Source organism: Notechis scutatus, chromosome 14, assembly GCF_049901735.1.
Source record: "Notechis scutatus isolate UNSWTSFEM ecotype Mainland chromosome 14, rNotScu1.2, whole genome shotgun sequence".
NCBI classification, from domain to species: Eukaryota; Metazoa; Chordata; class Lepidosauria; order Squamata; family Elapidae; genus Notechis; species Notechis scutatus.
Genome location: NC_142022.1, coordinates 11,215,839 through 11,241,769, shown reverse-complemented (window position 1 = coordinate 11,241,769; position 25,931 = coordinate 11,215,839). Strand labels below are relative to the sequence as shown.

Here is a 25,931-nt window from a genome sequence, read left to right as displayed (position 1 = left end):
AGAATGTTGTGCTGTTCTTGCACTTTCCCGCCATTACCTTTATTATCAAAGGGGTGGGGGGGGGGAGGTAGCCTCTAGTCCGCAAATGTATATGCAGATGGAAAGCAACATGAAAGATTGTGTCAGAACAATTAGTGGGGCTCGATAAGCACGCAGATCCTTTTTTAGAGAAAGGGAGCGAGGGGAGAAAAAACTTCGGAGCCTCGTTATCTGCAGGGGACAAGGGGTCCCCGACAGCCCCCCCACCTTGATCGGCCGCCCCGCCCACAGCCCCGCGTTGCTTCCAGAGCGCCTTAGGCGCACACAAAAGGAGACATCGGCGCCCGAGCGCGGGGGGCGGGGCGCAGCGACTCGTCGAGCCGCGGGGGCTCCCCGCGTTCAGCCAATGGGCTCCGGGGGCGGGGAGCGCCCTCGAGAGCCACGCCGGGAGAGGCGGAGCATCTGCTAGGGGGCCCCATGCGCCGTGTCATGGAGGCTCAGTGTGCGAGCAGCCATTGAAGGGAAAGGAGCTGCGTGTTTCGCAACAGGAGGAGGGATCTGGGTGGCAAAGCAGCCCGGAGTTCCCAACTCCGCTCGCACCGCCTTCGGGGCCCTTTGCTGAGCAGCCGAGAGGGGAGACTCTCCCTTTCTTCTTCTCCCCCTCCCTCTCGCCACGCATCCCCACGCCTGCCTGTCGGGTTCTCCTTAGGTAGTTTGCGCCCCTCCCTCCTTGCTCTCCACTTTGGAGGCTTTCCAGATGGAGATGAAAAAGCTGGAAATGAAGAAGCGCGTTAACCTGGAGTTGAGGAACCGCGCGCCCGAGAAGGTGAGGACAAACCCTTGGGAGGCAGGAAATCGACGATTCTTAAAGATTCCGAGGATTTCCCCCCTCGCGCCTCAATCGTGCCAAAAGCGCGCGGTGATCGATGCGCTCGGCGGCGGCGGCGGGCGCGTGGGGTGGGGGGGGGAGGGCTTAGCAGCACAGCGGCCGCCGGACCCGTCTCCTTCGACCAGTCCTTTCAGGGGCTCTTATCCAGGGCCCGACCTCCCAGAGACGGGCTTCTCTCTGCGAGGCCTGCGGCGGCGGCGGCAACAACAGCAGGCTTTTCTGACTTTCTCTCCTGCTTCCACCTTGATCCCGGCGCGGCATAAATCACAGGACGCGAGGTTGCTCCTGCCTTCCGTACCCTAAGGGGGGTTGTTGGAAGCCCCATACAAGAGGCGAGCTGGTTAACTCTTCCGTTCCCAATTGCCGCCTCGGCTGGGACAGTCCCCGGCGTGCAACCTCTCCCCGCCCCAAACCAGTTAATTAAAAATAAGCTCCCGATGAAGGAGAACCAGCACCAGAAAGGAGGTTCCCAAGTTAAAACTTTCCTCCCTTGCCCCCCCCCCCCTTTTGCAGTGAACTGCTCTTTCGTCAAATCTAGGTTAGGCAGCCTCAACTGTGAAAAGGTGGCGGGGAGTTTTTCAGGCTGCCTTCCGTTGGGTTTCTCTCCCCCCCACCTTTCTCACGCAGAAAAAAGCCAGGTAGTCCGTAAGGGTGGAAACCCTGGACTCTGCCGGTTCTTGTACCGAATGTACTTTACACAAATGCTGGTAAACAACGCTGGCTGCAGCTGAATCCATCTTAGGCTCTTCTACGCAGATGAATTAGTCTCCTTCCTCTTGTCCCCGTAGAGCGGGTGGAGGGTGGACCCTTTCTTTAAAAAGCACAACACGCCACGGCTCCTTCCAGCCAGACGTTTTCAGTTGGGTTTAATCTTTCTAAAACAAGAGCAGCCATGGATGGGCAACGCCCCTCCCCGTTCCTTGAAATCTCATGCCTGGGCGGTCAAGGAGATAAGGCCAGTAGAGAGCGGGCGATAAACTATGCCTGCCCGCCTGGGTCTTTGTGCCCTGTGCCTCCAGAGTGTTCACAAAGGCAAAAGAGTGCACCCACCTCCTGCCTACGCTGGCCCTAAGGAACCAACGGGCTGCAGACAGAGCGAGCTTTAATCCAGCCTGCCCCAAGAGCACAAGGCGGAGAAAGGTGGAAGGGAGCCGAAGAACAACCCACTGGAGAGGAGAAGCAGGAAACTTCTCATGCCACAGGAACACCCGCAGAAAACGCCAGGGGTGCTCCCTCCACCACAGTTCCCTTCCAGAAGGAAAGGCTGTCCCCAAAGCAGCTGCGTGGCTGGCAGGGGAGCCCAAAGTCTTGGACTGGCCAGTCAGGGCTCCCAGGTGGCCTGGGAGGATTGTTCTTCCTCTTCCTCAGCCCCCACCCCCACCCTGGCCTCTGCATGGGATTGAATGGAGATTTCTTTGAGCTTGAGGTTCTTTGGAAGATTGCCAAAGGTTCCCCTATATGAAAAGTTGTGGTTCTTGTAAAATATGCTCAAGCATTACTGTGGCTTTGGGCTGGAAGGAGAGGAGGGAGCCCCTTGCCGCTTCCCTGCCTTGGGCAGCCAAAGAGAGCTGCTCAAAGGCTGCATCTTCCCTGCTGACGGGCAACAGGAGTTGCCCATGCTCTTGTTCGGAAGGTGCAGAAGATGAAGAATTAATAGCCACCCCAGTGCCCATAATGCACAGTACGCAATGAGCCCCCTTCCCTAGTACATTCATGAGAATAAATGTGAAAAGTTCTTTACTCACCCAAATCATACACTTTTTACGGTGTTTTCTGTAAAGGAAATTGATGTTTCTTGTAATACCTAGTAAAAATAAAAGATACCACTGTTGTTAAAAGCTTTGCAAGTCTCATTTTAAAATGCCACTACAAAGAGTGCCATGAACAGTTCTTAGGCTGGCCCTGCTCCTGGGGGAACCCAAATCAACGCGAGGAAATGCTGTACTTAAGAAAGCGCTTGCCGTTTGTATGTAGGACAAGGAAGGCCATGGTTACATTAAGCTTCCAAGTTTCCTTTCATTTTGTAGCATAGGGTACAGTAGTGTCAGAATGCTTCCTATTTGGAATAAAGTTTCCAGTTATTATTACTACAAATGTTGTTACTGTATCTGTCAAAGTCCCAAGACCTTTCCTTCAGGGCAGTTTTTTTTAAAAGGTCCTTGCTATATCTGAGTGTCACCTGTCTTGGTATAAAAAAATTGTTTTAATTTGATTACATATGACGTGATTATCACGTGTGCCCAAAGCTAATCTAAGTGACCATCTTTTTAGTCATTAAGTTTGCAAGAGAAAGTTGGGAAATATTTCTAACGGGGCGTTCCACTCCCTGTGGCCAGAGACTGGGGAGTTCCTCCAGCTGAAGGGCGAATGTGCTGCTCTTTCAGGTGGCTGAGCTGGTGCTGGACAACTGCCGGTCCAGCAATGGTGAAATTGAAGGCCTGAATGACTCGTTTAAAGAACTGGAGTTTCTCAGCATGGCCAACACAGAGTTGACCTCTTTGGCTAAACTCCCTACCCTGACAAAGCTTCGAAGGGTGAGTGTTTGGTTACAGCAGCTGACCTCATGGTGGCATGTGGCAGGTATACGAGTTTTAATGCCCATGCAGTCTTTTGCGTAAGAATCTTGTCAATGATAATTAGTAATATATGTTGCCTAACTATTATGCTCACTGTATCATGAAAACATACATTTGCTTAGATATTTTTTTTCATGAGAGAAATGTATAGATTTCAAAGTCAACCCCACTGACTGACATGTTTATGCTGTAGCTGGAACTGAGTGACAATCTAATTTCCGGCGGTCTAGAAGTCCTGGCAGAAAGATGTCCAAATCTTACATATCTAAATTTGAGCGGCAACAAAATCAAGGATCTCAGCACTGTTGAAACTCTTGTAAGTATAGAATTGAATGGAGAGGAAGGACATTTAAAGAGATCTTAAGATGCACTTGATTTTCATTACTTCCTGAATCAAGGCCAATGTATTTAAGATGCTAAAGAGCCTTGGAAAAATGGAACATCATTGTTTGAATAATTGGTGTCATAACTGCTGATACAGATGATATGATTGTGACTAAACACCAAATACAACACAATCTTTTCTAAGATGGGGCCCTCCTAATGTGTTGGATTACAAATTGCACCCTCTTCGGCGAGGCAGTTCAACCAATTTGCTGTAAACTGAATCCTGGCAATCCCAATAAAAAAAGGAACCAGCAACAACTCTGTAGGCATTTGCACATATTTTCCTTTGGCATTTCATTTTATAATGAAGAGATTTCCTTGTTATCTAGCTAATACTTGGAAGTTAGAATCAGGTTTGGGTTCCACACTGATATGAGTGCCGTTATACATATTGCATCTCAGGCAGAATTATTCCACCTGGTCACTGACCACAAAGCTGTTTTTCATTTTAGCATACAAAGGGAGTTGGCACCAATGTAGAAAACTATAAAGAGCAGTTTCGGTTCTCTTATTGTCTTGGCCCAAAACCCCACGGATAAATATACATAGCATAGTAACTTGGCTTAGCAACTTAATAAATAATACTTCTGTGTTTTTCCTAATTTTTAGCAAAATCTGAAGAACCTGAAAAGCCTTGATCTGTTTAATTGCGAGATCACAAATCTGGAAGATTACAGAGAAAGTGTGTTTGAACTGCTCCATCAAGTCACATATCTAGATGGGTTTGATCAGGATGATAATGAGGCCCCTGATTCAGAAGACGATGATGGTAATTGTTCATTGGAATATTTACTATGAATATTTTCAAGGTATAGGTAGGAAATACATACCTGAAATATGAAAACTGGCCAGAGATCAAAATACACTATTCAAATTATACCTGTTCTACATGCTAATAAACTAATGAATTTCCTTACAAGGGGAAAATAAACCTTGCAGCTGGCAAAATTACATTTCCTATAAATATACATTTTTTAGAAATCGTTTGTTGTATAGCTGCAGGTCTTTTCAGTAGTTTAGTTACAACCTTTGGTTGTAACCCTAACCTTTTAGAAGCAAGAGAGTACCTGAGTATTTATTTCCACTATCTCCTACGTTCATTTAGAAGTGGTTTTTTTTTCACCGTATGCTGAATTTGAACCCATGGATCAACCCATAGGTTCTAAGTCAGGAGGGAAGGACACAGCATGCATTCACTTTTCCTGCAGATGGGGATGAAGATGAGGATGAAGACGAGGACAAAGCTGGTCCACCAGGAGAATATGAGGAAAACGATGAAGATGACGAAGCTTCAGACTTGGGGGAGGGGGAAGAGGAAGAAGAAGAAGAAGAGGAGGAGGAGGAAGTGGGCCTTTCCTATTTGATGAAAGAAGAGATTCAGGTTACACCTTACTGTTCATTTCCAAAATTCATTACACTTTATTAACTTGGCTTCATGTTTCATGTCAGTTTGTGCCAGTCCTCTACAGGTTTTCTTCTGCCATAGCACAAGTGGATATTCACTGTATTCAGGCTTTAGAAAAAAAGTCAAATATGCCACCTTCCTTAATATGCTATTTTATTTTCCTTAGTTTGTATTTTATACTTTTTTATTCATTTATACCTACCAGGCTTCATCTTTCACTATATTTCTCAGGAGAATTATCAGGATTTTTTTAACTGCATCTTAGGAACTGCTTTTTAAATAATCTGAACTGGTATTTCAGTTGACAGGTTACTAATTCCCCCAAAGCAGGATCTGGGCCTGGATTACAGTGGTAATAATATATATTTTAGGCAAAAAGAATGTGACCTTTATAATTTATTAGGTGTAATATAGCTCACCCTTCAGTTTAGTATCTGCTTGGCAATCAGTTGAGAATTGTATAAGTTGAAATCTAAAACCTCCAGTTATGAGGAAGGGTGGCATGGCTATTATATTACCTCAATTACAACAGTTGCTTTAAGGGGCTGTTAACCATAGTTTTGGTTTTCACTTGTTTACATGGAAAATATTTACTTATTTACTTTCATAAGTTTAGCTAAATGGACCTTAATAATTCTGAATTTTTGAAATAATTAACTCATTTCTCTAAAGGATGAAGAGGATGATGATGATTATGTAGAAGAGCGAGACAATGAGGAAGAAGGTAAGCTTCATATTCAGCCTGTATTGACATTTTAAGTTTTACTATTCTGGATTCCGAAGTTGCCTTCTCGGATAGTTTTCCCTCAGAACAAAAAGAACTTCTATAAATTTTGTTAGCGGGGATAAAATTAATCTTTCCATTTAACATAATAAATTCCTGGTTCATTTGAGTTCTAAACTACTTGTTTAATACTACTTAAATTTAAGTTTTAGAGTTATAAATTGATAAGACTTTTATTTCTGCTTAGCAGATTCATTGATATTTTAAATGTGTGAGTTACCATTACATGTAATTGTTTGGAAGTTATGAAAATAACTGTACAACAGTGTGCAGGAGTCATCGCCCCTTAATTTTCCTTTGGACATGTGTAAAAATTCTATCCCACAGATGCCGTTGTCCAGGGGGAGAAGAGAAAACGTGCAGCTGAAGACGAAGGAGATGATGACGATGATTAAGTCGCAGAAAATACAAATAGGACCCGATTCATTTTTGTTGGAATTATGCAATAGCGATATGCAGATTTGTAAGGCTCCATGTATGATAGGTGTCTACAAAAGATATTGTGTTTTAACTTTTTATAGGAAGTGTTTTACTGTTTGCCCTTTTTATCATTCCAACTAAGACATAATAATCCATTATTGATCATATTTTCATCTGTTTTACTCACTGAAGCAGTTGTCCCCTATTTCCTGCCTAGAAACTTTATTCCTCCTATTTTTCCCCTTCTGTTTCCTCATTATGAGCATGCAGTTAACCCTAGCCAGTTACTTCAGAAGGATTGAACAGATTTAATTTAAACTTTTAAGAGAGCATGCTCATGTCAAATATACAGGAGTAAGATAACCAACTCTTCACTGGAAAGGATTATGTTGCAACTGAAATGGGAATTTGGTGATCTGGAACTCACATTTTACCTATCATTTTATTTTAAAAGGATATCTGAATGATACACTGAATTCCTAGTTCATTTCTGTGTGTGGTTAGTCTCTCTCTCTTTCACACACACACACACACACAAAGATTTTTCTGGTAGATAACTTTAAGCAAGACTGGAATACAATTCTCTAAAATAGCCTCACTCACTCTTCCATTCCAAAATATAAACTGGAAATAATTATAGTGCATTCAAGATTATAACTTCTTCATGATCCTTTTGACCATTCCTCTAGACTCATGGTTTACATGCATATTTCAGAACTCTTTTGTTCTGGTTAAAATTGAACAGAGTCATTCTTCAGTACTAAATTTAAACCCATAGAAATTAGGCTGCATTTTCTTTCTCACTTTATATTGCCCTTTCAAGCAATATTGGCAGGTAGATATACAAGTGAGCTGGCTTAGAGCCAAGCTTCTGAAAACCACAACAAGTTGCTTGTGTTGCTGAATTGGGAAGATATTTAAGAAGGCAGCTGTTTAATTCAGAGCAAGGCCCCTAAAGCCAAGAGTGGAGAATGGCTTTACACCTTGTCATGGAAAGAAGTATACAAAATTGCAAACGATTTGGAGTTCTCTCTGGGATAGGTTTAGTTTGTAAAAATATGGGTTCTTGTTGAGGGAAGTTATTCAGCCAGAGTCCTTGGTTTCACTGTTAAAAAATATAGAAATACTTTTGCTAAATGTGACCAGCAAGGCAATATTACTCTTTTCTGTGGAAGGTAGATCGGTTATGTTCTAATTCCCTTTTATGCAGGTTATTTTGACAAAGAAAACATAGAAAAAATGGATGCAGAGCTCTTTTCTGGTTCTCTGCTTCCAACAGATGAACTTGTATTATTAAATAAATATTTTACTCAAATACCTATATGTATTCAAATTACACAATTATCTGTCAGATTTTAGAGAAGCTGTTTTAAGATAGATAATTTCTGCATAGGTGCTTAATTTGTATTGCATTTGCCTGTAATATATTTACAAACACAGGCATTCTTAGTACATAGCGCATTGCACTCTTTAGTTTCAGGAAGTAGCTTTCATAAACTTCAGTAAAATTAAATATTCTCCTCCTCCCCCCCCCCTCGGAAAAAGAATTGGGTGACACGGCACAGCTCTTTTTTAAGGCATTTGAATAGAAAGAAATGTGAAAGGCAACTTAGTAGAAATTGGGGTTAGGGATCTTAAAGGACTGATTAAACATTAGTCGCTATCTCGTCTTTCTGTAAGAAGAATACTTTAAAAAACATAAAAGCTTTCGGGTTTAAAGCCGTGTTGCTGTCTCATAATCGCGGCTTCTTACTCGTTCCAAAGACCGGCTTTTCTGTTCCCAAAGTCTTGCAGGGTTTCCGCAATGGAACTCTTGTTTTTTTGCTAAAGGGATTCGACTCACGAGGCGGCCTGCGATCATCATCCCGCCAGTCAAGCCCTTGGCCCGGCCTCCTTTCCTCACAGCCGCGGGGGACCCGCTCGGCCTCAGCGGGAAGCACGAGGCCCGCTTTGGCGGGAAAGCGGGAAGGGCCAACCCAAAATGGGACCGCAGGAGCTCCTCCCCCTCGGCGCGGCGGAAGCCAGGCCGGCTCGGGCGGAAAAGGGTCCTGGCCGCCGCCGCGGATTGGCCGGCGGCTGTCGCAGTCTCCCAGCGTCCCCGCCCCCGACCCAATCCCTGCGGGGGAGGAGGAAGAGAGTGAGCGCCTCGCCCCCTTAGAACCGCCGAGGAAGCAGAAGCTTCGCCCGGCCCGCCTCATGACCAGCGCGAGGATTTCGTGTCAGCAGGCCGCGCGCGAGCGGAGCCCCTCCCTTCCCTCTTTTGCTCGCCGCCGCTTAAAGAGGTCGTGAGACTTCCTCACCCGAAAAGCCTAAGCGAGATGAGCGCGTGGGCCAGGCGCCACCGCCAGGGGGCAGCAGGCGCCCAGAGCTCCCTCCCCCACAGAGCCCGGCAGCTGCGCGCGGGGCCTGCAAAGGGGGCGGGGCTACTACGGCTCCCCTGTCTTATCTCGTCCCCCCACGGTGGCTGCGGGGGTTGCTCGAGCGACCCCCCCGCAGAAGGGACCGAATGCCCCGGCGAGTCTCCCAGCAATTGCGGGGGGGAGGGGGGCAAGAGGCGGGAAGCAGGCGGAGAAGCACAATGGAGGATAAGGCAGGTTGGGAGGCGGCATAAAGGGGTCGTGAGGTCCTCGACCAAAAATGCTCAGCGGAGAAGAGGCTGCAATTCCGAATTCGTTGAGAGCAAATTCACCCCGAGACGAGTCGATAATGCTCGGGACTGACTGCCCGATCACCGAGGCTTCATCCCATCTGGGAGTTCAGGCCGACCTGAAATTACTTGCTCCGCCCCAAGGATCACTGCATTAGATCAATATTGAATTAAAATAAAAAAGATTTAAGAGCCAAAGACTTTAGAGCTCTTTTTCAGTTCCCTTGCGATCTTCTGTATGAAACAGGCGCTGGGGTTACCTGGGCATCTATTGCCTTAAAAAAAGACAAAAGCTTCCAGTGTCTAGGATTTAAGCAAACTGAGTAAACTTTGTGGCTTAGCATTAAGTTTTTAAGACGACTTGTGTAATTGTGTAGGCACAAAACTAAAATTAGACATTGCATCAATATGCTCCTTGTATGTCCGCTTCCTATGTCTCATGGAGCGTGGAGAGCGGCAATTAGAGCGCAATCAAGGCTAATCAAATAGATAATACAAGATCCAACTATCCAGCTGATCCTTTAGAAGCTGTTATTACTTGCTACCGTATTCCCCAAAGTCAAAATGTACACCTTTGATTTTGTGTAAACTACACCTGAACATGTAAGAGGATACAGCATAGAAGTTGCTATAGCAATTTAAGGGAAGGGAAGGCTGAACTGCTCTTGCTCCATCAGCAGTAGGCCCAGGTGGGGAAAAGCAGGGCGTGTGTGTGTGTGTGTGTGTGTGTGTGTGTGTGTGTGAGTCTTCATCCAAGGGGGGTTGCCCTCTAGCCGCTGCTACATCAAGGCAAGGCATGAGGCTCTCTCTGTCCCCCTCCCCAGCCGACTGGCCTCTGTTTGGGTCTCTGGGAGGATGAACGCCCGTCGGGCTGATCAGGTGACCGGAGGGGCTGCACTTGAGGGGGGCCTCCTTGCTTCCACCTTCCCTTATATGGCTTGAAGCTTGCTGAAGGCGGCTATTGGCTGCTCAGCTAGATACCCTTGAGGAGGAAGACCGTTCAAAGGGGGGAAAGCAGAAGAAAGGAGGAGAGGGAGGAGAGGAAGCAACGCAGGAGAGCCTCCCAGCCCCAGATGGACAGGAAACCAGAGCAGAGGGTTTTCAATGGGACGCTCCCTTTCTGCCCATCAGCGGCCTCTGGTTTCTATCCCCATTAGTCCCGCCTCCTGTCTCTCAAGCCCTCGGAAGGGTGGGGCTGCAGGTGGCACTAGTAGAGGCCACGTGTGCCCACACAAACACCAATCTCTGGGATCTGGCAGAGCCTCCTTTTTCACACCTTTCATCCAACATGAACTATTCCTAACCTCAATTAAGGCCCCACAGGACACACACCCCTTCCCTGAGAATTTAAACTAGCTGTAACATGAAGCTGACAAGACATCTAAAAATACACTGTTTAAAAACATTCAGTGGTTTTATTTTCATCTTTAGCAGTCTTAAATATCAAACCAGGTAAACAAGAACAGCAGCAAGCTGGAGCAACATGCTGACCAGACAGCACGCGGGACTTTTAAAAAAAGATTTCACATAAAAATCAGTGCAGAGTCCGGCTTCCTTGGACGAGGCAGGTGCTGAGAAGAGCAGAGAAGAAACAGACAGCAGAAACCAAGCCGGCACCTAAATGCAAGTATGCCACAAGTGTCAACTCAGGAAATCAAGGGCAGTTTCGACTTTTAGGTAAGTAAAAGAAAGAAAGAAAAATCCAAAGAGGAGACGTGATAGAGGCTTATACAACTTCACGGATAGCCAAGAGAGAACAACCTTGCTACAAGTAACAGGCTGAGTGGTTATTCAACAAAACTGATGAATGGCCTTTCCATGCAATGCATAATTAGCTCAGGGCACTGACTGGCAGAAGGTTCAGTCACAGCCACTAGCCGGGCGGTACTAAGAGAAAGGAGCTGGACAAAGGCAGGGCAGCTTCTCACAGCAGCAGCAAAGAATGGAGCTTCCATGTGCCACAGCAGAAGAGCTGCGGGGAAGAGACTCGGAGCAGAAGGGCTGTGCTTGGAGCCAGCGCAAGGGACCAGCCTGGCAGAGGCCAAGCCCCTAGGGATGAGCCTCCAGCCACGGGCTCCTTGGAGAGGATAGGGCATCTCTCTCTCTCTCTCTCTCTCTCTCTCTCTCTCTCTCTCTCTCGGCCGAAGCAGTGCTCCTCCTCTGCTTAAGAAACCCCGAAACTGGCCCTCAGTTACACAAAGGTTATCATTGACATTTCTGGGAGCTGAAGAAAGTTAGTTCTCTGCCAACCGTGTTCATTAAGGTCCCCACAGCTTCTGCAGCCCTAGAAGAGAGGAAGCTCCCCACAGACACAGAGCCTTCTAGTTGAGATTTCTCAGGAAGAAAAGCCTTTTACAGGTTTTAATAGGCTTGTACATGCAAGTTATGGTGCCCAGGAGGAGAGAGAGTGAATAAAGGAAAACAATTTTATTAAGCAGTTTGCATAGATTTCTTTAAAAAATAAATTAGCATCCACAGAATTTCTGAAACAAACGAAGAGGGGAGGGGGGAGAGGAAGGGGAAAGGAAATAGGTGACACTAAAGCATTTTCTCTTAGATTGTGCTCTCTGCCTCAGTATAAATACATTAGTAAATGCCAAGACATTGATAGATATCAAAGGATTTCACAGTTCTGGAGGTGGAAGCAACATTGCACTATTTGTGCCAATCCAAGAGTGCATGCAGTTTTACGCAGGTTGCACCAGTGAGTTTTTGCACGGGGATTGCATATTGGGGGTGGGGCCACTGCACATGCATTGGTTACTTTTGCAGGAGACACTTATAGCAGTTGCACCCACCCACAGCCACATATGGGCTGGGAAAGGGATGTCTCTGTTTTGCCACACTTTCCCCACTTAGGAAACACAAGCTGCTGCCCCAAACTCCCTCACTTCCTCTCACGGGGCCCCATTTAAGGCTTCCATGGTGGCATCTGTTGCTCCCAAGCTGTGACTTTGTGTATGGGAAAGTTGCGGGACATCAGGCCTCTGGTCTGGACACAGAAGCTTATGCCAATGCCCAGCCAATAATTGCCAAAGGACACCCTGCATAAAGACTCCTCCAAAAATGCAATAATTAGCTTGGACCCTGGGAAGTTGGAGGAGGAACAAAACGTAGCTGGAATCTGGAACTTGTTTTCCCACTTATGTTCATATAACAAATCCCCAAGAAAAAGGAAACAAAAGTAAATGACTTACAAGCAGTAACGTAATCAAGGTATCAAATTAGGGCTGCCATAATCCAGAGCAGCACAAGATGGCAGCAAGAAGCTAATTTCCCATCTCTTTCTGCTGCCATCTAGCGGTTTCCAGATATCTGCACTTCAGGTTAGTCTTCCCCAGAAATAAAAAAAGATTGAGCCTGGAACTTTGAGAATAGATGCACAAAACCTGTTCAAGCCTAGCCCTGAATCCTCTCAAACTGTGTGAGGCTGTGTAGCAAAGAAAAGCGAGTGTTACTCCTACGGAGGGTTAGCTAACCTATGTGTGGGAGGGAAAACCCCTGAGGAGGAGGAGAGGAAGCCACACCTTTTTAAAAGGGAGCTATTTCCAAGTCAGCTCAGACCTGAAGAAAAGAACTAAAGGCTGTTTCTAGAGTAAATTCTGTCCTGGCTAAAACGACAAATCAAAATTATGGAAAGTAGCTTTCAAGGCACGCGGGCTAAAGAGAGCTGGAGCACCCCCTGTATCGGGGGGGGCCCTCTCGATCCAATCTCCTGGCTCAGAGCAATGACAGCTGCCACCAAGGGGAAGCTGTGAGGGAACCAGGCCTGCTCTCACCTGGCGCTTCAGAAGGGGAGCTTCTACCCTGAGCCTTCCGCTCAGCACAAAGGCTAACCTGGTTACCAGCAGCAGATAAACTGCCCTGGAAATTCAAAATGGTGGAAGCGGGTCAACCCTACGAATCTGAAGGGAACGAAATATGCCGAGTGCCCTCCAACACAAATATACATCAGCAACTGTGGTGTCCGTAGGCAGGCCTTCAAAAAAAATAAGACCAAACCTACAGGCAGCCCTTGGCGTTATTTACTTTGGAACAATAGAAACACACTCTAAAATAATATATTGCTATAATACCAACTTCATCTCTAACATGCCAAAAACATTATCCCACAAGCTTGCAGCAAAGAACAGCTGCTTGCACCCATGTGAAATACCGCCTTACAGAGACGTGTTAAACTCCTTCCAACCTCCTAATTAGCACTTCTTCTTTTATCACTGTCTTTTTATGCATTTTCATGCTCTGTTCCCCGATGAATAATATTTCATTCCTGTATCACTTATAAGCTTATAGTCTGAACCATGTATTTGTACTGTCTGAACAGACTATTGTCTTTTAGCTTTTTAAGCCACTTAGATTTGCTTGACTGAGGCAGCATAAAAGCAGATACAATCAGTCAATCAATCAATTCTAAGCAAAAGTTCCTATAGGGACTAATGGCTCACCCAGCGCTTCAATTGCTCTTTCATTTCCTGAAAAATGCTGACATGCGCTAGTGAGCCCTTTACAATTTTTTGTACATGGTAATGGTTGCGCTTTCTTTCAGGAAAAAAAATGCTGTAAGGATTACTTTCATTGGTTTTGTTATGGTTATTTATGGTCCCAATCCTTTCCAGGGAAAAGAGAGTGCAAGGAAAAAATTCTCTTTGGTAGGGCTAATTATTTATTTCCATATTTCTCTATTGCCCTAACTAAACCTAACAAGTTTCTTGTCCCTTTTTAATTTTATTGAGCTACATGCGAATTTTGACTTTGTGCATCTGCCTTTTACCTGTTACAGAATCAGGATGTGAATCTGACTTCTGAATGTGGTTACTCCCTAAGAAAACTCAGGGGGATGTAAAATGAACACAAAGGTCACTTCCACCCTAAAAGGCTGTGTCATAAGTTTGGAGAAAGAAGAAAAGGGAAAATAAATTTCTCAACTTCCCTTAAAAAAGAGAAAGGAGGGCACCTAAGGCCAATTGGAAAGTCTTATTATGAAGCATCCATTTCCAATCCTCTTTCTCGAGGGATGATTCTGGAAGACTCACATGGGCATCATTCTCTCTTAAGCCTGAGCAGAAAGAGCCACCCATGGAAACACCAAGAATGGGACTCTTCTTCTTGGCCAGCTCCACCCGTGGGGGACCCAAGTGGGCCAGCTTAGCAGAGTGGGGATCCGCCAAGACATGAAGGTACCTGAGATGCAACCTGTGCCGGGTCTTCACTTCCCGACTCTCAGCTGAAGCAGCATGAGGAGGACGGAGGCCCTAGAGAGGCAGATCGCAAGGGGACACTCTACTGCCTTAGGCAGTGAGCAATGACCGCAGAACAGGGGAGCGGTGTGACTCTCTCAAGCCCTTTCCACTGTGAGATCTGGCTGGCTGGACAAATCCTATGGACCTCAACCCTCCTTGCTGGGGCTTCCCTGAACACAGGAAGCGCGGGAGGCACCGGTGAACCGATGGCTCTGACTTTAACTGGAGAAAAGCCCTTCCAACTACCAAGACACTCTCCACAGGCAAACCGTTTTGCAAATAAACAGAGAGTAATGGCCACATTCAGTAGATGCTTCCTCTTGAGTTCCCCTGTCCAACACAGGGTCCACTGTGCTTCAGTATCAATGACAGAAACAGGAAACGAAACAGGACGGGGTTTACTGGTCAACGGGGCAAGGCAGTGGCTGATGGAGCGAACAGAACACGGGAGCCATCTCTTCTGATGCCGCAGAAGATATGCTCCCATCACCAGAGCGGGAATGAGACTTGGCTCAAAGGGACAAGATGCCTCTGAACCTTCACCCAGGCAGCCGAGGGTGCGGGGCCAATCTGAGCTAATGAAATCAAGGGCTTCTCCCAAAGGAGCGATGGATTGGCACGGGTGGCCACGAAATGCTTCTGGCTACTCTTCTCCTGTTGCACTGAAAGGAGGAGAAGATGACGCGGCATCACACGTTCTGCCAGCAAGCAGAGTCGCAGGATGCTCGCCAGGCTTTCTGAGCAGGGAGTGCCGGGTCTGCTCATGAGTTGCTAGGTCTGAAGGCCAGAAGCAGGGCTGAGGAAAGCGACGGGGGGGGAAAGGGAGCAAAGCCACAAGGAAAACCCACCAAGCACTTAAGGGGAACGATGTTACGGAGCACCTGAACTTTAAGCCCATGGACCAGAACTGCCTGGGATCGAGGGCAGAAGATGCTTCCCTGGCTCCAGTCAAGGACTTGGACCCAAGCAGGGAAATAACCCTTCTGAGTGGCAGAGCAGCCACGGAGGATCCAGGGGGACCCAGGAGAGACCCTGACGAGGAGGCCACATCCCCCTGGAGCCTGAGGTGCAATCCACGTCTCCTGGTGCTTGGAAGGGTGGCGCACCCGAGGGGCCTCTGTGTGGGAGGACTTCATGGTTTAGAAACCAGAAATCTTGCTTGGAAAGAGGTTCACTGAGAAATCCACCGGGGCCAAAACAGAACACCGCCCTGTTTCTGAAAAATTACGTTCCAAGATGCCGCCTCTAAGTTGCTGCCCTTTGGGGGCTACAGACACAAAGGATACATGGAAATGGGCTGCCTTGAAGTTGGAAGAGAGGAATGGGTGACAAATAAATGTGGGGGAAGTGAGGGAAAAAACTGAGTTGGTGAGGAGTAAGGATCGAGTAACAGTCAGAACCCGGGAAGCATTAAATGCTATCAATTCCAACAGCACATCCGCTCCCCACCTAGCTGCCCTGTGCCCTGTTTTTCCTAGAGGTTGCCCCACTGCTTGCCTTCACATCAGGCTCCTCCTGTACTGAGGCAGCAGCAGACTCTGGGAGGGCGCAGGCCGTGAGAGCCGCAGCTGCTGATAGAGGCTCCTCAGTTCTCTCACCTCCTGCAGCACCTTCTGGGCTTGGCTCCAGTTGGAGGAGGCCTCACCCAGCAGCCTCTGGATCTCCTGCAAGGTGGCCTCCGAGTCCAGCTTGGGCGAGGAGGGGGCACAGGTGGGGGGGGCAGCAGCAGCAGCAGCCGAGCCGAGCTCCTGTGCCTTTTGCGCCCCTCCCCCGTAGCCCCTCGCTTCCGTCAGCAGGCCCTGCGTCTTCTCCAGCTGCAAGGCCACCAGCTCCTGTATCCTGGCCAGTGGCTCAGGCCCAGGGGAAGCCGCCTGGTCCTTGAGGCCGGTCCACAGGGACGCCTGCCTGGCTGAGGAAGAGTCCCAGCAGCAGAGGATTTCTTCCATAGAGGCACATTTGTTCTTCTCCAAGGGGGAGAGCTTCTTGGGGACCTGAGGGGTGTACATGGTCCCTTTGCCAAAGGCCTCCCTGCGAGCCGAGAGCTTCTCCCCAGGCACGTTCTTCCTCCGTGGGAGGCTCTTGCTCTTCTCCGAGTCGTTGACGTTCTCTGAACCAGAGCGCCTTCGGCCAGGGGTGAAATGGGCCGCTGATTTGTCTAGGTCCACCTGGAAACTCTTCTCGCAGGTGGTGTCATGGCCTTCTGGGGAGGCCTCCTCCTCCTGGATCAAGTCCAGGGTCAGCATCCCGTCAGAGGTTGAGGTAGATGCCTGCAAAGGCAGGGGAAGTATGGGAGTGGAGAGCGAGTGTGAAAAAACCGACTCTCCGGGGAGGGCGCAAAGAATCATGGAAAACGGATTTTGACACAAAACTATATCGTGGTACTAGTTTACGTATCTTGTTGCCGGGCTGCTCAGCTCCAGCAAGGCACGGCTGAATCAACTGAGTTGGTAGTGGGCAGAAGCAAGCGTAGCCTTCCTGGGGCCGTCCAGCCTTTGGTGACTCAAAAGGCGTCGTGAGAGGAAAGGCGGACCCATCCCAGCCCCCCCACCCGTCTGCCTCCCCTCTCTCGGGAGAAAAGCAGAGAGAGGCATGCAGCTGTCCGAAGGGGAAGCAGCGGCAGCAGCTCGGGCAGCTTTGCTGGCCGAAGGGGAGTCTGCTCCCTTCCTCCCCTGCACTCACCACGGCCATCAAGTGGCCCCTGGTCGGGGGCCGCCTGGAGTGCTGGATCTTCGCTCTGTTCCGAGTGGGGTGGGCGAGAAAGCTGTCCTCCTCCACGGTCACCTGGAAATGCCCATCAACAACCACAGCGTGAGGCATACAACACACCTGCTGCAACTAACTGGAGGTTACTTGATACATTGTGTGAATGGTTTAACTCCCAGGGGAAATGATTTCCCATCGACCCATCTCGATATCCACCAGTTCAGACTGCAGCTCTCTGGCCTATTCCTCCCAATCAGCTGACATTGCTATGGGAAGGGAGGAAAAGGCTGCCTCCCCTGGTAGAGGGCCCAGACTCAAATAAAGAGCATTTCATTGGGTAATTTGCGAGTTCCCTATGTGGCAAGAAGAAAAATTAAAAGTATCCCTGAATAAAAGCAAGGATTTGCGTCTCCAAACCACATTCTCCCCCATCTACTTTATCCTCTCTTAAGCCATAAGTTGCCTGGGGTGGGGGTGGTCCTCTTCCCTCCCCATTCAGGCCAGGGATCCTGCTGGTCTAGCCTGGCCCCTCCGCCCCACCCCCTCACGTCCCCCCCCCCTCGCTCTTTGGCTCCATTGGGGGGGGGGGGCACGTATTCCAAGCCAGCTACAGGTCTCTTTCGGTTATTTTCCACTTGTGACTCTTTCATTTGAACCCACAAGAGAAACAGCCCGGCTTTGCTTCCCTCTCTGCTTTGAACAACCCTTAAAATGATCTTTCTCACCTCACAGATCTTTCTCTGTTTTGACGGAAAAACAAGGACCCCTTCTATTCTTCTGCCCCTCCTCTACAAGACCATAAGGGGTTCCTGAGGACCCCTTTTCTAAATTTAACCCCCCCCCCCAAAATCTACTCCATTGCTCTCTGTTGTCCCCTCCCCCCTTTATTTTCCCTGCCCCCAATTTTACTTTAGATAGAAAATCATTCACAGATCCGAACTGGGCCTCCTCTTACGGCACAAGGAGCATCTCCCTAGTCATAAATCTCTGCAGGAACATCCCTGCGCCTCTCTTCTCTCTCTCCTCTCTCTCTTCTCTGGCTGCAAACCTGGTGATAGGATTATTGCCGGGATTAAAGAAGGGGGAAATCTCTGCCACTCTTCTTTTCTTTCTTGACAGAAGAGTGAGATCCAGAATGAACTAAAAAGTTACTGACGTTCCTCATCACGTAAGATAGATCACGACGAGCAGGGAAGTCGACTCGGGCCTCCTGCCACCTTTAACCGGGACACTTGAGAAGGGAGACCCCACTGCCAGGTCCCCCTGTCAAGAAATGAGACCCAAAGCAAGCAGGGCCTTTGCACTGTCCCCCAAAAGAACAGGGAAGAAAAACCAGTCTGGATGAGCTGCACCTGCCACAAACAATTCCCACGACTGCAAGCAAACAAAAGGGTTGGGGTCTCTCTCTTGCACAGCTTTGAGCTCCTCCTACCCTGCCCCAGATGCAGACTTTGGAAAGGTCCACTCAGCCTGTGGGTGAGGAGAGACCAACTCAAGAGCCAGGCTGCTCACCTCATCCAAGATGCGGTTCTTGGCTCGGATGATGGCAGAGTTGAGCACATTGATCCAGGATTCCTTTTCTTCGGGGCTCACGGCCAGGAAGACGAGATTGGGTGCCTGAGAGAGATGGAGGCGTCATCGGCAACCAAGGAGACACTTACCCGTCTCACTTGGCTCTGCTGTCCTTCATAAACTCGGTCCAAGACAACATCTGGCAACATTTGCAGCTCTGGGTTGAAGGAGGAAACAGTGACCTCCTCTCCGTTGCTGCCTTACAATAGCCTGCAACCGCTTCTCCCGGCCATCCATGGTGTGTGTGTGTGTGTGTGTGTGTGTGTGTGGCACTGGGACTGCAGTGCCTGAGGGCAATGGGAGCCCGCCAGGACCAAGGCACCTGCCACTTTTTGTGAGGTGGGCAGCCAGATCAATACGATGCATACATAGATGGGTAGAACAAAATAGATCGGGGGACCCAGAGAGGAAGGCTGCTCTAAGCAGGGACCTGGTGGCCTGCAAGACCCAGCAAAAAAGAGTGTGGCGCCTCCTCCTCCTCCGAAGAAGAAGAAGCTGGGACTGGCTAGCCCCAAGGCCGATGGTCCGGGAGATCAAGGGGAGCAAGTCGCCTGAAGGTCCCAGGTGGGCCTTGGGCTGCATCGCTTCACAAGCCTCCAGGGGAAGCTGCCGTGAACAGACCCCTTTCTAATCAGAGGAAATACTATAGAAATCCCTACTGATGGCCCAAGAAGCAGAAGAAACAGCCAGGCTGCCTCAGTCTGAACAGCAGGCACCATTGTGGGAGGGAAAGAAAAACCCGGTTCAGCCCTCAAGTCCAGGGTTACCTGCTGCTGCGTTACTCCCTGAAGAAGCTGCTGCCGCCGCCATTGGGCACAGCCAGCAGCTGCTCTCCTGCAGGGTCCCCAGGGCTGGGAACGACCAAGAGAGGCCTTCCCGGGCTGCCCACCCACCTACCCTGTCCCCAACCACAAGCAGAACTCTTGGTCCCTCGAGCAGGGGGGCTTGGCTGCTCAGCCAGAAGGTGGGCGGGTGGGGGGGAGAGGGGACGGAGAGGGGAGAGCTTACGGTGTTGCCGGGCTCCTTGGAGTGGGCGAGGGAGAACTTGCTATAGTTTTTTTTGCTTCTGCTTTTGGACTTCCTGAGCTCCTCACACTTCTCGTAATCGTTCAAGTCAAACACCTCCTGGATGTTTTTCTCATCTCGGAGCTGCGGACAAACAGATCACAGGTTTACAAGGGCAGACACCCACCAAGGAGATCGCGATTAAGGCTTCTTTCGCTCATTCGCCGTACCAAAAGCACGTGGAGAATTCTAGGGCTTAACACAGGCATGAAAACGGACCCTTCCCCCCCATTGAGTTTGGACAGCCCCTCCACCGCCACAGAACACCAGGAGGTTTTTCTTGGCTGGGACAACCTTCTTACCTTCCTAGCAACAAATCCTACAGATTTGCCACTGGGGAAAAGGAACCTAATTTCTCAGAACACTAATTAACCTAGGAAGGATAAATGACAGGGAATCTGAGCTGCCTGCCTAGTAAGGTTTAATGGGGTTCGAGCTGGTATCAAGTTTGTATTAACTAAAAGTTTCAAGAAGAACAGTTTTAAGTCACGCAGGCTGCATCACAGACAGCACTGCTACGCTGGCAGGGGCCCTGCCTCTTCCTGGGCAAGAATGAAGGGGGGGACACTTCTTCCCAGGGTAGTTATCCTTATTTAAAAACAATGAGCCTTTTCCCCTTTTGTTTTTCAGAGTAAAAGCAAAAATTTAAATTTCCCCTCTAAGGAAGCTCTTGTTCTGCCTCCAGTTGTGCTGCACAAAATCCCCTCCACAGCCCTGCACAGGGCGCCCGGGAGGGGATAAGAGGGGCCACTCCAGGTGGCCTGGGAAGAATCAGATCCACTCCAGGCTGCACAGAGACAGGTAGGAGCTCAGCCTCCTCCTCCTCCTCCCCCCCCCATAGCTCCTTTCCAGCTGATCGGGCGGGAGGCCTGCTATCCAATGACTTGCAACCGGAGCCATCTTGGCTCATCACCTCCCTGCATGGCTAATGCCACCTTCCTTTTCCTACCAGACAAGCCGTTGTTCGGGTTCAGGGTAATTAAATGCTGGAGTCTCTCTTTTGTGAAATCTAAGCAATTTCTTTGACCTTGACCCCAGCTCAGGAGTTTAGGTTCGCCTGGATATTATGAGTATGATAAATAACAGGTAACGAACAATGTAAGTGAATAATATGAGCTCATCGGCATCTCTTGTCCCACAGGCCACTCAGCCTCCATTCTTTCGCCTCCATTCATTGACAGTGCATCCCAGGGCGCTTACATCAAAACAGGAGGCTGGGAGTGGGTGGGAGGGGGGAAAGAGGCCTGTCCATTCCCTTAAATGTGTGAAGCTGAATAAACGGGAACAATGAGGGGGAAAAGCAACTAATTTCTGGATCTGCCAGGAAGGACAGATCTGAAGGAAGCAGCCTTTGCTTCCTCCTCATCTGGAATTAGGATGATGTGAAACTTCCAAACGATATTTGAGCACCAGAAGTTTGTATTAGAAAGTGACTATTGCAAAGAACAAATAGCAACACAAACCTAACATCAGGGAACAAGTTTTTAAGCAACAGATATTCACATCTCCAAGGCCATTCATTTTCATAAGAGCCAGTGGAAAAATAATAATTTGCATGTAGCCTGTACTTTCCCCCAAAGCCACCAAACAGAGAAATCCTAAAAACAAATATGCAAAATTCACCTCAGGCTTTCTGAATGCCAGAAAAGGCAGAATGAAGGCAAAAGGCCCGTCCCTTGTGGTCCACCACCATGGAAACCCTCCCAAACTTTCAGGGAGGAAGAGGAGAAGAGAAACCAGGGGGTTCCTCTGGCAGCTGAGACAGGCGACCAGCCTCGCTCAAGTTCATTTCAGGCGAGCTTGCTGAGGGATCTGGGATGATTCTTGGCCAGAGCCCAGCCCGAGTCTGCAGCCTGTAAAGGCTCGGCTGTTTCCGCAGGTGGCTACGGGGCTCTTGTAGCAGCCCAGCCCCAGAGCTGGCAACCAGAACAACCCCCTGCTCCAAACGGTGTCCAAACCCTACGCGGCGTCCACGTGCCAGGGCAGGGACTGCCTCCTAGGTGCTGAGCACAAGCCAGCCACTTCAGACAAAAAACAACAACATTTGAGGAGAAGGAAGCAACTGACCGGGGGTGGGGGGTGGGGGGGAAGAAGCTCAGCCCAAGCCCTTCCTCCTGCCTGTGGGACTGGCTCCCCCTTAGACGGTGGGCCTCCCAGGGCTGAGGGCAGTCCATCGCTCCCTGACTGCCCCCCACCCCGGGCTCACGATGTCTCCTTGCAGGTTCCAGCCTGGCCCAGGAATCAGCTCCTGGCAGGTTCTGGCCAGGTCAGGGCCAAAGGGGCATTTTGCCAATGAATTTGCTGTCAAGCTTTGAGGGGCAATGAAAAGGTAGCCCCTCCCTATAGGAAAGTGAAGCCCTCTCTCCTGCCTCCGCTTCCCCTTTCATCAACCAAATGAGCAGAATCTGAGCGAAAAAACCACATAATTCAGACCCCCCCCCAAACTGCAGGTGGTGGTGGGGGGGCAGGGGGGAGAGAAGAGAAAAGCAAAGGCTCTCGGCTAAAGAAGCAGCAGAGGATATGAGGCAAACCTCTTTACCAACCTCCTTCTCCGAGATGTAAAGTTGGTCACCCTTCAGCACCACAAACCGATTTTTCCAAATCTCTCGAAAAATCCCTTTCCCACAGAATTTCCGGACCCAGCCCACCTTCTCGGGCTGCAGCAGTTGCTGGTTCCCCTCCTGGAACCCCTGCAATCCAAAAATAAAGGGAACGAAGGGGGGAGGGGGAGACAAGCGGGGGAGGAGGAGGAGGGCGGGAGAGAAGCGGTTAAGAGGAGGATTGATGGGGGGGGGTCTCTGGCCTGCCCCCTGCCAGCACCTTTCCCCTGGCTCAGAAAGCCCTACCGTCCGTCCGTCCGTCCGTCCCCCCGTCCCCCCGCTGGCCCCCATCCTTTCCCCAAAGCACCTGGGAACTGCACACGTAGATCAGCCTGACAGAGTGTTGGCTTTAAAAAAAAAAACACTACCACAATTACAAAGGAGACAAAATGATGTAAGGCGAATAAATAAATAGAATGAAAACGATGCTGCCACCTGCTTTCTGTGAGAAGTAGGCTGGAATCAATCTGCTCGTGGCCCAGTCGGCATTTAATAATTGCGATGATGGAGCCTTCTCTCTCAGAAATTCAGACTAAAACCGTATCTATGTTTCGCAAGCAAATGTTTTCCAATTTCTCCCTACGTTTCTAATCTCTCTCTCTCTTCATCTAGGGAAGTGAAAAGGAAATCCACACAAATAACACGAGGCATGTTTCTAAATTAATGCAAGCAGAGCCTTAATAATGGAGACCCTCCGTTTGGCGATGGCATCGCTGGAAAGGATGAATGATCAGAAAGCAAAGACAAGTACATTTTGGGGTGGGGGAGGGGAGGGCAGGAAAGTTGGAACAAGACTGAGGGCCCCCATCGCCCACAGACCCAACAGAGAAAGTGGACAATAAACAATGCCAGGAAAAGGCCCGGGGGAAGCTACCCAGAAAGCAGAAGAGACTCACCCGTTTAGCCGAATTGGTTTTTTCATCATTCCTCAATGCAGCTGTCCAGAAGAGGGAAAGGGAAGGGGAGAGAGAGTATGCTGGGGGGGCAGGAAAAAACCCGGAGTGGGTCTTTGCCGGGCAGAGAACCCTAAAATCTGTGCAGTTATTGGGAAGGGGGAGAAAAATAAATCTCTCCGCCTTAAGGAAAGCACAAGGGACTTCCCATGACCTGGAGGCAGAATTTGCCCCTGCGATGCCCACACATCTCTGCAGGCAGAGGGACCCCCAGAAACCCCCTCCCCTGCTCGGTCTTCTCCTCCTCCTCTTCCTTTCTCTCGCCTGGGCATCGAGGGACGGGGTTCGCCTGGGCTCCACAGCACCACCTATAGCCAAACAAGCCGTGACGTTTTTCACAAGGAAAGAGGCAAGTGAAGCTGGGAGGAGGGAAGGAGGGAGGGAAAGAGACCCTTTTGTGTCAGTTGGCTGGGAAGAGAGGAGAGAGGTGGGGGGGGGGGGGGGGGGAGAGGCAGCAGGGCCAGAAAGGCCCAAGGAGCCGGGCCCAGGGAATTAGCAGAGGCGCAAGCAAAGCAGCCCAGGCACGGACGCCCTCTTTTTTGCACAGTCCTTCCTGAAATGAGTTTATGCTCACTCAGGGACCTGGCACGGCCCCCCCGGAAGGAGACCAAAGTGGCCCTGCTGAGAGAAACACCTCCATTTGGTGAACTTGGTTAGGAGCGAAAACGGCACCCCAGCTGCCACATCTAACCAAGGTCTTCAGCAGGCAACAGGTTCAAGAAAATGACAAAGGAGGAGAGAGAACGAAGCGGCAAAGGACAAAGGACACCGGGACTCCAGCAGGCCTGGGAGAAGATGGCAGCCCGCTGCTCCCAACATGGTGCCAAAGACACCCTGAGCAAAAGAGGCAGGCAGCCGCTTGGGGGGCTTCAAGGGTGCTGGGCAGAAGTGCCAGGCGGTTGGGAGTGGAGAGCTTGGGGGAGTCCATCATGTAAAGCAAGAAAAGATCCCGCACGAAGGGCTGGCTCTTTGCCTGACTCACAGGAGCTGGGAGCAGGGTCGCCTCGACAGGCAGAAGTTTACAGCTTTCTAGAGCTGCCCATGCAGTCGGGCACGGACCCCCGTGCACAAACCCACCGTAGCCAAGACCTGCGCCCCACGGGGGGGGGGGACGGGGGACGACCAAGCACCCTCTCTCCAAGCAAGGCACATCTCGGACCCATTTCTGGCTTAGCGTGATTTGCCAAAATGGCAAAGGACTCTCCTTTTTCTATGTCCACCACCAACTTGCCAACATGCCGCCCTTTCCCCTTTCCCACTGTGGCTGACTTATTTAAGCCATCCATTGGTGTATCTTGCCTGCCAATGCACAGGCTGACAACCCTTGGAGCCTGCTGGCCTCCCCTGGCTGGATGCAGCTTTGGGGAAGGAGACACGCGTGCGCGCGCACGCACACACACAGCGCCTGATCCTCCTGCTTAGCAGCTGATCTCTGGTTAAGAGTGGCTGGCACTGTCACAAGAGGCAGGCCCACAATGCCAGCCTGGTGTAGTGGTTAAAGCATCAGGTAGAAACCAGAGACCCTGAGTTTTAGTCCCACTTTAGGTAAGGCGCCAGCTGGGGATCTCGGAGCCAGTCAACTCTCTCTGTCCCAGGAAGCAGGCAATGGCAAATTGCTTCTAAAATCTTGCCAAGAAGACTGCAGGGACCTCTCCAGGCAGTGGCCAGGAGTCTGCACTGACTTGAAGGCAGGCACACAAACACATACACCTTGCCATAATCCACCTGCTCTTCGAACTGTAGACATTGCAGCCTTGTTTTTAACCCATAAACAGCTTCCTGCCTTGTTTGGAGCCTTGACCAGCACTAGCACTAAAGCAACAGCAAAAGCGAGCGAAGTGTGTGGAAGCAGCTCACACCCAACAACAGGATGGAAAAAGAAATGGGGAGAACCACCACCCCCCGCCTGATTGCACCCAGTTGCATCAAGGGTGCTGAAGCCAGAGGAGGGGCAGTCGGGTGACAGACGAGTGACCTTGAGGAGGAGGATAGGCAATCCCCTCCTTGGGTTTTTTATCCTGGACAGCCACATCATCTGGGTTGCAATTATTACGGCCATCAGCTCCACAAACCCCCTTCTGCGTATCTGAGCCGGAGGGAAACTGAGGCCAGAGGGAAACCCCGGTCTGATTCAGAGCAGGACGGCAGCCATCTTGACTTGTGCAGAGCAGCCTCGGGGGAAGCGCTTGGGGAGCCTGCTTGGCGTCCATGAGATCCAGACTCCCGGCGCACCAGCAGCGTCTTTTTACCTGTCCTGACGCCCCTCCCAGAGTCCTGGCATAGACACGGCCTTTCCTCTTGCCAGGGAAAGAAACCCCGGAGCTCCTGGGAGGTGGGGAGGGAGGCAACTGCAGAGGTTGCCCTCCGCCCTGGAACAGGGGCCCCTGAGCAGGTGCTCCATGGCAGAAGTCCTTGTTGCCAGCCACTATCATAGGCAAGGAAGACGACGCAGCCCAGCAGGTGCCCCAAGGAAAGTCCTATTGTCCTATTGCTAGCCCGGCACAAAGAGGCTGCCATTAGGAACGCCCGTCATTAAATAGGCAAAAGCTTCAGGGAACTGCCAGTAAAAAGGATGGAAATGCCTTCTCTTGACTGGCAGCAGAGCCCTGCGCAGGCGGAAAGTGGGCCGCAGAAGACAGGCTGGCCGTGGGCCATTGGTGGTTTCTCCTTCTCAGGAGACAGGTGTTTTACCCCACCCCACCCCTCCCCAC

At 49.8% G+C, this 25,931-nt stretch overlaps 3 protein-coding genes across 3 annotated transcripts in view; 1 reads left to right on the top strand and 2 right to left on the bottom strand.

Annotated features, from left to right (window-relative positions):
* Positions 1–5,187, bottom strand: part of CIART (circadian associated repressor of transcription) — a 28,740-nt gene extending 23,553 nt beyond the window's left edge. The window contains exons 1-2 of the mRNA XM_087943623.1: positions 4,899–5,187; positions 2,614–2,672 (exon numbers count right to left, since the gene is read on the bottom strand). The gene's annotated coding sequence lies outside the window, so the exon portion shown is untranslated. The remainder of the gene's footprint in view (positions 1–2,613; positions 2,673–4,898) is intronic.
* On the top strand, positions 479–7,755 carry ANP32E (acidic nuclear phosphoprotein 32 family member E). The gene is made up of 7 exons (XM_026686008.2): positions 479–805; positions 3,253–3,402; positions 3,638–3,760; positions 4,441–4,600; positions 5,040–5,212; positions 5,909–5,960; positions 6,348–7,755. Exons 1-7 carry the CDS (start codon positions 737–739, stop codon positions 6,413–6,415), a joined length of 795 nt encoding a protein of 264 aa, XP_026541793.1. The 5' UTR covers positions 479–736; the 3' UTR covers positions 6,416–7,755.
* Positions 7,756–15,672: 7,917 nt separating this feature from the next.
* Positions 15,673–23,189, bottom strand: PLEKHO1 (pleckstrin homology domain containing O1). Its single transcript, XM_026686001.2, has 7 exons — positions 23,164–23,189; positions 22,575–22,614; positions 22,211–22,357; positions 19,611–19,751; positions 18,543–18,647; positions 17,007–17,108; positions 15,673–16,594 (listed from the first exon to the last, which is right to left on the bottom strand). Exons 1-7 carry the CDS (start codon positions 23,187–23,189, stop codon positions 15,827–15,829), a joined length of 1,329 nt encoding a protein of 442 aa, XP_026541786.2. The 3' UTR covers positions 15,673–15,826.
* Positions 23,190–25,931: the final 2,742 nt, after the last annotated feature.